Source organism: Pelecanus crispus, chromosome 2, assembly GCF_030463565.1.
Source record: "Pelecanus crispus isolate bPelCri1 chromosome 2, bPelCri1.pri, whole genome shotgun sequence".
NCBI classification, from domain to species: domain Eukaryota; kingdom Metazoa; phylum Chordata; class Aves; order Pelecaniformes; family Pelecanidae; genus Pelecanus; species Pelecanus crispus.
In genome coordinates this window covers 137054723-137069114 of record NC_134644.1, presented here as the reverse complement: position 1 = coordinate 137069114, position 14392 = coordinate 137054723, and the positions used below count along the sequence as shown (strand labels likewise).

Sequence of the window (14392 nt, the reverse complement as noted above, 5' to 3'; positions counted from 1 at the left end):
GAAAGCACTGCTTATACATTGCAGAGCTTCAGTCGCTTCCACGTCTGTTTAAGTCTCAAATGCCTCTGTAACTCTTAAAGTCTCTTTACCATGCTCACACTACAGAATCCAAGGATATTGTCTCAAAGCATCCTGTCGTATGCTATTTCTTCTAGGCATCTGGATATATCATATGTTTAAATTCCTTGGGTAAGGTAACTTAGCACATACTAAGCAATAAAATGAAGTGATTTTCCAGTCTTGCTACACAAATTCATAGCATCCCAGAGATCAATCACTTTGTTATGCAGTACCTCATTTCAACTTTATAGCTTTGTGCTTTTAGTGTCCAGTTTTTTTCAAAATGTCACAGTAGGGATTAAGAAGTAAAAACATGGCCAATTAAGTTTACAGAAGAACCTAAGAACATCCTGAAAGTGTATTAAAGGCCAGGGAAGAGAAATGTTGTGTACCATTCTTCCATTTTGTACTTTCTAGCTTATTTCAATAACATAAAATGGGAAGTTGATGACTCTTACGGTATCTTTTGTTAAAGAAAATACAAACTAATGAATTATTTCAGGGGTTGCTCTGCTTTCGTGTCCTTACCTAATAATCAGTATTTAATTTAATTCCCAATCTCGAATTTCTAGCTGAGTAATAACATAAACCCAGCTTTGTTTTAGATACACATTCATCATGTTTTGAACTATCATGCTTTCAGGGGTGGGGGGCAGTGAGAACGCAAATACAGATGATTCAGGGTTTTCCACTGGACACGTCTCAAAGTGTCTCATCTACTTCAGCAGTTTGTGCCTATTACAAGGTAGTCTTTCCAATACAGATAGTTGGCTACCAAACTCGCCTTTCACTGCTTGCCAGCAAAATTCCTAAACAAGCCCCAAGATACAGGTCTCTGAAGGCTTTCTGTAAGCACAACTTCATGATGTTTGTAAGGCAAAGAAATTAGGCTTTTCAAAAAACTGGACATTTACAACAAATACAACAAGTATAAACACAATTCTAGCCCAAGTCAGAAAACTCTCTTGTAGTTTAGCCTTTCTGACCTACAGTTCCTGAAATATGTCCCAGCCATTTCAGCTGGGGACTCAGAGGTCACAGCCACACATATAATCCAAGTGTCACCTTCAGATTTGTTTCTCAGACTGCCGAGTACATGACACTAATCACTGGCACTCAGCCAGCCAGCCCTGGCCAGCCTTTAAGCTCTGACCAACTACTACCCAATTATATTTTCCCAATTGCTTTTTTATGATGCAAATAAAAACATCTTTCTTATCTACCAAAAGGCTGAAGTCCCAAGTACAGATAATTTCCCATGGCCCAGCTCATACATAACCAGCTACAATGAGGATTAACTGTGTAAATCTCATGGATAGCTCTTCCTGGCCTAGATACTCTCCATGTTTGCAGCTTGTTTCTCCTTTTCTGTTCTGCCTGCCAGCTGATTGTTCTTGCCTAATCCATGCTATTCAAAATTGATTTATATCCCTGATGGAATTCTTAACATCTCATCTTTAAATATTACAGAAGACACCATGCACATACCTCAAGCAACTCAGCTCTCCAATACATTACCACATTCCTGTTGAGATCACCTATACACATTACTAACATGGATACCCGGTAGGGCAACAAGTTATTTTCCAGACTTGTCTAAGAACATTCTGTCTCCACTGATGCTCCTCTGTCACATCATGTTTGATTTTGGCAAAATGAGGCTGGGATTGTTGAGTCAACATGTAGAAACACATCCATCAGTCTCTCTAGGAATGACTACATTTAAACAGCCTGAGAAATTAACAGTGTATTTCACAGGGCAAAATATAAAAAAACTTTTTTAATATAAATTCACTTATCAATTGATACTGGTCACTTGCTCTAGCTGTTATAACAGGTAAAACTGTATTTAGAAAACAAACATATGGATACATATAATGTATTTAAACTTCAGGTATAAATATCAGGAGCTACAGCCAAACTGCATTTTGAAGTAAGAACATATACAAAACTTGTATACAAAACTTCCCTAGGAAGGTCAAGGAGTGGATTATATACTCTACTCCATTTGGCAAGGTATTACCAATTTGTCAGGGGGCCTGCATCACACAAACGACATTGAAAGCAAGCAAGCCACCCTCCCACATCTTATTACTGTTCTCTCCACTGCTCTTCAGTTCTAGCTGTTTCTCCTACCCATCCCCTTACACTAAATTCACGCTCTTCAGCCTTGAACTTGAAAGCTCATGAGGCATGCCAGATGACTTGGCAGCCAGGCTGCCAAAAGCAGAAAGGAAAATCAGGAGGTCTCATGGGACTTAAAGTGTCAACCCCTAATATCTCAGTTCTGTCCCTACAACAGGACAACTTCAGGTGTGAACAATCTATGAGAGAATCACAGGAGCAGCAAAGCTTGTACAAAATGCTTCAAAGCCAGCTTCATTATCCTTGCAGTTTCCCAGACATTTTAAGTAGACAACCATTCTTCTAGCATCAATTATATATAAAGGGAAAGGACTCCTTTGCTGTCAGAGTACTGAACTGGGAATCAAGACATCAAATTATATTTCTGGCTCTGCCACAAACTTCCACTGGGACGCAAAAATCAAGATCTGTCTCTAAGTTTCCCATTTGTAGAACTACTCAGATTTGATTTATTAATGACAGCAATGCACTGAGAGATCTCTGAATAGAAAATATTGCAGAAGCGCCAGGTTATCTGTTTCCTGAGGAAATCTAATACAGTGGAAAAAATATCTGTGTATCCGAGTTTCCTCTTGGATTTTGAATATTTGTTTGCTGAACAGCATAGCCTGGCCATTCGCATTGCAATTTCAGAGGACAGAAGGGACAAAGCAGAGGTGCAACCCTGAAAAATTTGCTCTCCTGAACAGCTGAAACTGCAAGACCATCTGCCTTTTTCCCCATCATATCAATAAATTGCAAAATTGATGAGTCGTGTGGGTTGGAAGGGACCTTTAGAGGTCATCTAGCCCAACCACTTGAGCAAAGCAGTGTCAACTAGAACAGGTTGCCCAGTCTTGCCCAGTTGAGCTTTGAACAAAATATAGATATTCCACAGCCTCTGGGCAACCTGTTCCATTTTTTGACCATCCTCAAGGTAAACAATACTTTTTCCTCTCACATTAAGTTGGAATTTCCCATTTTCCATTGCCTCTCCTTCTTCCACTGTGCACCTGGTTCATCTTCTCCACATCCACTCATCAGGGAGATGCAGACAACAATAAAAATTTCACTGAGACTTCTCTTCTTAAGGTCAAAGAAACTTTGTTCTCTCAGCCTCTTTTTGCAAGTAATATGCTCCAAGTCCCTCATCACCTTGCTGCCCCCCCACTGGACTTGCTCCAGTACATAAATTTATTTCTTGAACTAGGGAGCCCAAAGCTGGGCCACAAAGGTCTCACAGCTCTAGAGTAAAGGGTAAAGAATCACTTCCATTGACCTACTGGTGATACGGGTGCTAAAATAGCCCAGGATGCTGCTTGTTTTCTGCACTGCAAGGGTGCAATACTGACTCATGATCCAGTTCTTGGCCACAAGCACTGCCGGAGCCCTTTCTGTAAAGCTGTTTCCTGGCCTCTGCTGGAAGTGCACCTTCCTATCCCACCACTCAGGACATTACTGAAGACATGATACAGTATTGGTTCTTGAGGGACACCGCTCATAACTAGCTACCACTTCTAGTTTGTGCCATTGACAACTGTCCCTTGAGTCTAACAGATCCACCAGTTCCCCACCCACCTTATTGTCTATTTATCCAGTCCAAATTGATGAGATCTGGATATAAGGATACTATGTCAGTCCATGCCAAAGACTTTGGTTAAATCAAGGTAAACAATACCCATAGCTCTCACCAAGTTCCCTAAGCCAGTCATCTCCTCACAGAAGGCAATCAGGTTGATCAGGAGTGATTCATCCTTGGCAAATCCCCAGACGCAGCTTCCAATCACTTTCTTTTCCATCAGCTGCATGGAAATGGTTTTGAAAATTATTCACTACATCACCTCCCCAAGGACTGAGGTGAGGCTGACAAGCTCGCACTTCCCCAGATCTTCTTCCTTGACCTTCCTGAAGCTATGTCTGACATTTGTGTTTTCCCAGTCATTAGGAACCTCCCACAATCACCATGACCATTCAAAGATGACAGATAGGCCTCACATTGACACCAGCCAGCTTCCTCAGATGCGTCCCATGTGATTTCAGACTTATGTATATCCAGTTGCCTTAAGCATTTTGTAACGCTGCCTTCTTCTACTCTAGGCAATGACACATTGTCACAAAATCTGCAAATAAGCTTCGAGAGGCCTAAGTGAAACCCTTATCAGTGAAGACTCCAGGAGAAAAAGCATGGAGTACCTCAGCCTATTCAACGCCCCCTTTTCACAAGGCTCGCTGTCCCACTGAGCTGTAGGCACACATTTTCCTTAGCCTTCCTTTTGCTACCAATGTACTTAAGAGAATTCCTTTCTGTTGCCCTTCACATCCCTAATTTCAATGCCAGCTGAGCTTTGGCTTTGTTATCTCCAGTCTCGCATGTCTTTATATTCCTCAAGTAGTCTGTCCCTAAGCTCTCTCTTGAGTCCTATACCAATGCACACAATCTATCCACCAAAGACAGAGACAATCCTTCTCAGTCCAGAACAGAAAATTGAACCAATACGCATCTAGTTTAGAATAAAGCAAAAATAGTTAAACAAAATTCCTGAAAAAGAATATGCATTAGTACATAAGTATACAAAATTATTCAAAATACTTGTATAAAAAGGTAGAGCCTAAATTATTTTAATTATTAATAAAAATTATTATCTTATTCAAGCCTATGCTTGATTCATGGGTAGCCCAATTCCCTTCCAAACAGGGACATATACTTAACATACAGACACATGGTTATAGCCTTCTACAGACTAGCAAGTTGCCCCCACCAGTATCTTAGGTCAACTATAGCCAGTTTGGATTTGTTTATTTTGGCCAAAATACAGTTCCTTTTGGTTTCCAACGTGAAGAACTTCTCAGTTCCTCCTATGGTGTAATACTGTTACTAACTTTGAATTCCTCTGCTTTGACAAAATTGTTCTTCATGCTAACCCTACCAAAAAAATACAAACCAACCTTGGAATGCATAGTTGCAAAGCACTGGGTGTTTTAAAATGGTGACAAAAATTACTACTGAAGAGAGTTGAAAAATATGTCTCCATAAATATTTGAAATCACTGCAAACAGCATACTATTCAACAGGGTTAGGCTGCACAGAGTAACTTAAGTCTGGACATATTGATTGACAGTCCCCTCCAAATAGTCTCTTCTAAACGAGCAGCTCACATTACAAACTTGTGAAATATATGCGGCAGGAGAGTTAGGACTGAGCTAAAAGGCAGAGCAACGGAATAACTGGAACACCGCAAACATAATGATATTTAGAAATACAGATAAATCAAGAAGTTGTACAACACCCCGAAGCATATCACAGTCTTCAGCATGATACATCTTAGTCTACAGTGAGTCTTATGAACAGAAAAGTTTCTTAAATGCTATGAAACAAAGATTTCTCCTTTCAGTATTTTAGACTTTTCACTGAACAGCTAAACAAACCATCGTTTTTTCTTAAAGAGCAGCTTTTCAAAATATAGTCTAAGTACATCTGAGAGCAGTAAGAGGAAATCATCTGCCACTTCCAAACAAGATATGTGCTTGAAAATTCTCCTGAAAAACCTCTGCTTTTTGCCATTGTCATACCTTGCATGAACTCTGTGCTCAGCTAGTAGAGATGCAAATAATCTTTCTTGCTAAGCCACTCCATAAAGCAAGCATTCAATCTTGGGGGCGGGGGTTACAAAGAAATAAACAGCTTTTAAGCAGTTACCCTCACTCTGATAAAGACCACAGGTGGTGCTATTGATATAGCCAAGCAAAGTCAAATAAGAATAGAATACCACATTCAGATTTTTTGTAATGCTCAAGCAAGTTAAAAAGAGCAGAAATTGGAAGTGAATGGAAAAGATATTGACTTTCTATGGTAATTGTGTTTGCACTTCCTTTTGACTTTTCATGATGAAGTAGCCATAGAATGTTGTTGTTCTTTTCCTGAAGAGAAAGGAAATCGCATAACCTTATCAAAAAATGCAGCCAGCTAAAACCCTTCCCTTCCATTCATTTAAATCCCTTTTATAAGATATAAATGCAATGATGCAAACCATTAAGAAGTCACTAGTCATTACTGTAATTGAGATATACATATAACATATTTAGGGAGTTGGACTCGATGATGCTTATGGGTCCCTTCCAACTTCAGATATTCTATGATATACACACATACACACAACACCACCACCACACACACGTTGTTACTGTATCAAACTACAGCCATAAAACATCATTTGAAAGTGGTTCTTTTGTGAAAGGCCCAACACCTCATTTGATCATCTAGCATAACCATTTGAGAAGTTTCAATCCAGGACACAAATCCTCTCTATTGCTGGTCAGGGTTAGTAACACTGAATTTGACTAAAGTCTACCTGGAGTCTCAGTTACTATTAATCACTTGTCCAACTAATTAGTCTGCTCCACAATCAGAGAAATGCCTATTGAGCCAAGAGAAAGGAAAGGCTCACTGTGGCAGGGAAATACAGATCCTGAGGAATCACACAGCCACCCAGGAAGCTGGGCAATAAACCTTATGCACGAAATCTCTTTATGCCTGTTGAAAAGCAAGGACTCAGCTTCCCTTAACAGGGCACACATTTAAAGAAAACAAACCCTTTTTCCACTTTAGCGCAAGCAGAAGAGAGAAGATACTACAGTAGGATTTGATGGCATTAAACTGAGATTTGAGAGTTAACTGGCAGAAATGTATATTCACAGAAGGGATTCTGTAAACCATACTATAGTCTAGTAAAATAAACTAGCTTTTTTTTTTTCCCCCCAGCTGCTTCATGATCTAACTAGTCACCCCAGCTGAGGCCGTGGGGTTTTGGAAGGCTTACACAAGTGCCAACATCTGCTTCTATTCCCATCAATGTCAAATTTGTCAGAACACGGAACTGCACCAGAAAAACAATCCCTGTCATAGAAAAAATAAACTCTGCTTCCATGGCTATCCCCTGAAGTACCAAGTGTAGCAGATCTATTACATTTCCAAAATAAAATTTCTTTCCCAAATATATATATGTACAGTTATATATACTTTCGTTTTTATATATATATATATATATTTATCTACTATTGTATCTAGCCTATTTCCCTGCAGTACATCTGTATCCTGAAGTTCTTCATGGCTTGGCTGGCCTTTCCTGGCCAAACAGTCAGCGTAAAGCACAATCATAAAAACTAAGCCTTATAACAAATTACAAGGTGACAAATAAAGCCAGCCACTTTTTGGCAACTCTTTACTATTAAATACTTTTTAATTTCTCAGCAACTTCTACCCACAGTTTTACTGGTCTCTTTACTACTAGTACGTTGAGGGTTCTACTGAGTACCCTGATTTATACAGTAAATGAAAACATTAAAAAAAAACTTTTTTAAAACATTCATTAAAATGTCAAGTATAGTCCCCAGCATAAAGTCATGGACCAAGGAGAATCTTGGAAAAGTTTCTTCAGTTTTACTCTAGTTGGCTAACTGTGCTTCTAGAGCAAAACAGGAAATTTTCATTTTATTTACACAGAGCACATTAAACAGACACTTTGTTGTTTGCTGTAAAGAATGAAATAGATAAGGTACATATTGATAAAGTCACAATTTTTTTTTAAAAAAGCATCTTTACCATGAACACTAAAGGTAATATTAATTTGACAGTTAGACAGTTGGATGACACATAATTTTAGACAGGGTAAATATTCACCAAGTGTTGCTTTGTCTCCCCTCCAGAAAGTGCATTGTGGTGAAAAAAAGATCCTTGCAAGGACGCTTCTCTTTCCTTGGAAAACAAAGATTTCACCATAGGAAGATGATATGATCTCCAGAAAGATCACCTAGCAGCAGAAAAATCCCAATTGCTAATTTAGGCAGTAAAGTATCAATAGTTTGTAACCAAAACCTCATAATAAACTCCATCTGTAGATAGTTGTCAAAAGCATTTTAGTGCCTTAGGTAAATTCTTCCATCACTACACTAATTTCTTTTAAGAAATGCTAAATGCTAACAAGAACAAAAACACTGGTATTGCAATGACACTCCAAATGTTATAATGAAATGTTTGAAGGAAAAGTGTAAGCCTTTCTTCACAGTTTCCTGTGCATGCCTGCTCCCTCCAACACTGCTGCGACTACTGGGGGACTTAAGTTTATCCACCTCACGTATGTTTACATACCTCACTCAGATGGGCCCAAAATTGTTATTGTTGAGTATTACTGATGTCTCAACACACTGAGCTACTGTAGTTTGTTACTGGAAGATTCAGGAGATCCAAAAGAATAGTATTAATACAACCAGACCTTTCCACTCAGATTTGATCTGTGATGAGTGCAGATTAAAAACAATATACTCTCTTTACACAGCGTACAGCCAAAAAAGAGGTGAACGAAGTCATGTGGGAATGACTACTCAGCTACATCCATCTAATAAAATAATTAATACATTAAATCTTCTGCTTTGCACTTCATAGCCTTGTAGACTTTTGACAGAATACACAAACCAAGCTGCTTCTCCCTATACTGATGATAACTGGAGGATGAAGAATCACAGAGGAGTAGGGGAACAAAAATGCTTCAAATAACCAACCAGAAATTTGTCCTCAGTGAGACACTCTTTAATTCCAATATAAACTGGAGAACCTAAATAAATCTAGCATAAAATAGACATGTTTCCAGTGTAGGGCAACCAGCAAAGCATTTCCCATGGTGACAGACAACAGCAAAGTCACTTCCTCCTTATAATCTCTCCATTCTCCAGCCAGCCACAGGCTGTACCAGGCAAAGGGCCATTTCCCCAGCATGACTGCATCAGCAACAGGGGTCTCCTCCTCCCACCACTCAGACAGATCAGGCTTACGCTTCACTTCCACGTCTGCTTATGTTATACACTGCCCATTGCAACAGCCTAACTTTGCCTCAGCCGAAGGGGTCGTAGACGTTATCAATTCACTTCACGAGCTCTCATGAAGTACTCAGGAAAATGAGTTAGGTGAGGTATGATGCACGTTACGCTTCCACACAAATCCCACTTACGTACGGTCCCTTTCCTACGCAATAACAATCGATTGAAGAAAATTGATTGAATTTTTCTGTTCCTTAATTTAACTGCCTCCTCAACAGGGCACGTACACAAAATAAAAATTTCAGTCCAAATGAGTGAAAAGTTAGCTCTCTTGTCCACCACTACTACGCAAGTGCTAATGTACTTTTCCGTATGAACTGTACACATCATAAAAGATTACATTCTGTAATCCCACAGAAGAAATAGGCTCTAACCCTGAAACCACAGGGTTTTTTTCATTTATCTAAGTGAATACTCTGTTCCTATTAACTTCAGTGAAAACTGCAGGTACTCCATGCAAACTGTCAGAAAGACTATAAATGGCTACAGCTTTTCAATCATAAATGAAACATGGTTTCCACCACAATGAGCTCTACTGATGACATTGAGGAGACCTGGAAGCCTAACTCTTAACTCTGATTGGAACTTCAACCCCTCGGGCTGCCCCTACTTTAACAAGAAATCCTGCAAAAAGGGATAGGGTTTGGACAGAGAAATAGTCGGTGCTGGGACCCCACAGTGCTGGCAGGAGGGTCACTTCCGACTAGCTCTATCTAGTCCCAGGAACTGCGCACCCATTAGCAGCCAGACGAGCTCCTACAGAAAACCTTCCAGCACGCTTCCATCCAAAAGGAACCCAGGCCGTGTGCCCCAAGACCACCTCATGGTGTGAAACAAAGCAAGCTGGGATAGTGTTTGTATCTCAGAAGAGCTGGTCCTAGGAAAATGGTTTAAAATAAGGGAACCATAAGCCTAGGATACCTAAACCAGAGAATCTAGCCTCGAGATCAAGAAGTAACCACAGGAACAAGTACAATGATGGTTTTGATGGCTCATGTAAAATAAGCTGCAAAATAAGCACAGCTGCTCTCAACAGCAGTCATAGCAGGTAGGCCAAGGAAAGCTCAGAAGTTGTTTCCTCAAACCAAGGTACAGTTAAAACACATGACATTTCCCTGTGGAGGATTTACATGTCTGAACTGTCACCTGAACCCTGTTCACAACCACTAATGAATACGAAAAACTTGACATAGAACCATGTATTTAATTCCAGCCCTCCTCCCTTTCTCCGTATGATTTATTTGGATCATCTTGATCCATACTGCAAAAAGACTTATTACTGAATTCAATGTTTGGATGCAACTTGAAATATGTACAGAGTCTGCTCTTTAGAAGGAGCTGAGCACTTACTGCTTGAACACCAGTATCTGTCATGTCTTAAACTGTAGAGGCCAAAATTAAAGATATTACAAATTCTTTAAATTTGCTGAAATGACGCAAGACTCTGACATACACCAAATTTGGGGCTTTAGATAAAATGTTGAAGTTCATTCCCTTAGGATAGATATTTTTTACAACAGGTAAAATCTGGTTGTTAAATGGAAACATGTAAAATGCAATCGCACAGCCACTTTCTCAAATACACGTTAATTTTTTTTTTTTTTAAATAGAAAACACATTGGATCATTTACCATTTTTCATGGTTCTGCTGAGGATAAACATATGGAGAAAATAAGCTACTCTGTAGATCTTATTTCACTCCAGCGTCTGTGCTTTTATTCTCCCTGTCACAGCCAAGTTGAGAATTTCCTCTTCCATGATAATAAGCAGAAAGTTCACAGATCTCAAGGCAGCAAAGCAGGAAGTTTGCAGTTTGAAGGATTTCCCCTCTTCAATGGGACAGGGGAGGAGAGAAAAGTATGAGGGGGCTACTGTGAAATCTTTTTGCAAACTTAAGCGGCTGATTTGGACATAACTTATCTCGACAGGGTCCTAAAGTGATGCTACCGAGACCACGCGCAAACGAAACACCGCCCGCATCTGGTCCGTGCTAATCTGCCGCTTCGCCTTTTTGAGAGGGTGAAAACTCCTGCCTTTCTGAGTCGGGTATTACCTGGCACACATAATCCTATCAACGGTGCTAGTCAGAGGTAGAAGGAAGGCGGAAGGGCTGCAGCACAGCTCTCGGCAGCACACGCTACCTTCCCAGCTGACCCCCGGATCACAAGGCAGGAGCGAACGCCACATGTGGCTTTAATGCCAAGCAGCTGCTGCACACCAGCACCCCCTCCGCCCTCCTCCCTGCCCCCCTGCGCTTCACGGGCTGGGACTGCGGCGCCCTGTAACGAAGACAAGCCCCCACGCCCGAGGCAGACCTGAACCCAAACACGCTACCCCCTCAGCCTCCATGCCCGGAGCGGCGCGATCACCCGCGCCGAAGATCACCGGCGCAGGCTCTCCGAGGAGGGCGGCCGGGGGGGGCAGCACCCGACCCCTCCCCGGGCGTTTCAAAACCTGTTACTCTCCCTCCCTTTCAAGCAAAAGCGCGTTGAAAGGCAGAGCCCGGGGCGGGAGACCCTCTCCCGGCTGCGAGTCCCCCCGGCCGGCTGCAGCCCGCCCCGCTGCCCGCGCCCGGCGCCGCCTTCCCGGGAGCCGGGAGCGGGGCGAGCGCGGCCCCGGCGGGCGAGGCGAGGGCCCCCCCGCTTCGCTCCGCGCCCTCCGCTCACCGACACTAGGAACTCCAGCGTGCCCACGTAGTCCCGCTCGGTCTTGAGCAGCTCGTTGAGGACGCAGACGCGCAGGCGAAGCTGCTTCTCCAAGTCCTTCCCGCTTTCCCCCTTGCCTTCCCCTTTGCTTTCCTCTGTCATGGTGCAGCGAGGAGGAGCGGTGCTCCCAGCCCGGCGCCTTTCCCGGCTGCAGGCAGCGCTGCCTGAGCGCCCCGGCACTGCGCTGCGGACAAGGACAACAAAAGACCCCGCCAAGTTACATCGCGGGGCCGGGCGCCGGCCGCTCGCCAGCCGCGCAGCAGCCTCGGCCCCTTCTCACCCGGTTCCAGCGGCGGCCCGAGGTCGGAGGCGAGGAGCCACCCCGGTGCGCGCTCCTTTCCCGTCAGGAAGGGGACACAGCCCGGAGGAAACGAGCGGTCACTGGTTCCCAGCTCGCCCTGTTAGCTGAGAGGTTGGAAAGCCTCCGCAGCGGCACAGACTTGGACATTAATCAAAGCTTTGTATCCATGTGACTCCAACCCCTTCCCCCCCCCCCGCTTCTTTAAATCTCAGGAAAAAGGAAAGGAAACAACTTCAGGGAAGATTGCGTGCCAGCAGCTGCCTGTTTCACACACAAGCTGCGAGCTCCAGTTTGAGGCTAATTGGAGATCTCCAGCAACAGAGCACAAGAACTATAAAAATGTCCCAGCAAGCTGGCTGGCCAGGGAATCAGCAGTTGTTTTTGTTTGGGCTAAATCATCAGCGAAAGAGCCGTTTCAGCTTCCCCTTCCACACCTTCCCACGAGACGTATATCACAAAGTATATCGCAACTGCTATGTATTACAAATACGTGCTTTGATACTCTTCTGAACAAACACACGCAGCTAAGCATGTGGATGTGCTAAGCAGGTACAAACTGTGTATTCTACAATAGGTACAGAAAAGTTCCTCCAAGATGGGCGGGGGGGGGGGGGGGGAGTGTTAGGTTTTATTGTTTAATGAAACAAGGTGCTATAAAATCCCCAGGTTATACAGTTTTCCTGTCTGCATTGGAAGTTCAGATATGCATGATACATTAAAAGAGTAAAAAAGAATTCAGTAACCTTTTCAAACAGTTAGCAAAAAGGGTATAGCTACTTTATACAAGAGGAACGGATGTCTTGAAAACTGAAATATGTCAGGACACTATCATGTGAATTTTGAGACCACTTTTGAAAGCTGAAGGGTTCTCTGGCTAGCTCTTTGATTTGTGACTGGAAAGAAAAGACAGGTATTTGATTTCAAGATTCCATATCGAAGTGTCTTTTTCAACCTGCAACATCCTAAAAGGAAAGAATAAAATGGAAACCGGGGTGTAAAAATCTTCTACAGCCACAGTACAAGCGGAGGCAGCAAGAACAGTCCTTACTGGGAGAGAATAAGCGAAGACATTCGTGTTCTGATAACTAGACATCCTCTAGCTGTCTGCCTCAGACGTCTACTGGGAAATAAAGAATACAGTGCTCACAAGATGTTTCTCAAAGAGCAGAAATAAAAAAGCCTGTTTCTTTGAATGTGTCCTACTTCCCTGCATCCCCCCCTTCCCAAACACAGCTCCCTCGCATAAAACTTAGGCAAGAAGCAGCAGTTGCTGGGACTGGCTCCGTTACATGTATCCTGCTCAGCCATTTCTGCGTGTGCAGACTAGCCTGCAAACTTGCCTATTGACCTCAGTGTAGCTCTTTCCTCAGTGGGACACTGGTCCATTCCAAAATTAGACACTGATTTTCATGAAAATCAGAACTTCATGTTTTTAAGGACCTCACTCCCCTGCCAAATCTGGTTCAAATGGACTGATGGGTTGAAAACAGATTGGGGCAGAAAAGCCAACACAGTTCAATCACTGAAGCTTGTTTCCTTAGGAAACCTGTCTAAAATAGACGTGTCTGATGATTAGCTAGAAACTTTTTCACCCTCTGGGGTGGGCTTCACCAGTGAGGCACAGAACCGAAGTCCCAAAGCTCTGTGGCATCTGCCCTGATCCTACGGAGGCGATGAAGTGCTTCACACTTGCTTGCAGTAGCACCAAGAAAGCTGATGCTATGGTGGAAAGACAAAAAAAAAGCGATCTACTGAACCCCATGATAGCAGAAGTTTTCCCAAGTGATAATCAGCAAACGGATCCGAAACCACTGAGGTAGAACACCAAGCTACTGCTTTCCCACTCCTAAATACATGTGGGTGCCCTTTCTCAGGCAGTCATAGCCAACTGCCTCAAACTAGTTAAATTTCCTGTCAGCGAGTCCCCTCTCTTTCTTTTAGGAGAACAGATGTAAGAGATGGCTACAGTTTCTGATTCCGGACATTCCCCTTTGCTCTTGGCTTCAGCCATGTGCTGTTAGTTTTCCCAACCCACATGCACACTCACAGACCAAGGTGAAGGCTAAAAGAGGTAGGAGCAGCAGCTTACTGTCTTTTTCTTCCCCATCATCTACAGCAGTAAGAATCCCTGCCCTTCAAAGGTTTGTCATCTCATTGCCAGGAGACCTTAAAGCCTAAGTCATCCTTGTCCCAGTTTACATTCCGACTGTCCTCACACAACTGATTCTTGCTCCTTCATTCAGGTAGGCAGCTCCAGCTATTTGGGGCAGCAAAAGCATAACTGACAACACTGAAGAGATTTTTATGACTCACTTGAGGCCACTGAACCCAG

General features: G+C 42.7%; 1 protein-coding gene across 1 annotated transcript in view; it reads right to left on the bottom strand.

Moving 5' to 3' along the window:
* PREX2 (phosphatidylinositol-3,4,5-trisphosphate dependent Rac exchange factor 2) overlaps window positions 1-11861 on the bottom strand; it is a 201243-nt gene extending 189382 nt beyond the window's left edge. Inside the window, exon 1 of the mRNA XM_075704766.1 lies at window positions 11721-11861. Coding sequence (XP_075560881.1) covers window positions 11721-11861 — 141 coding nt within the window. The remainder of the gene's footprint in view (window positions 1-11720) is intronic.
* Window positions 11862-14392: the final 2531 nt, after the last annotated feature.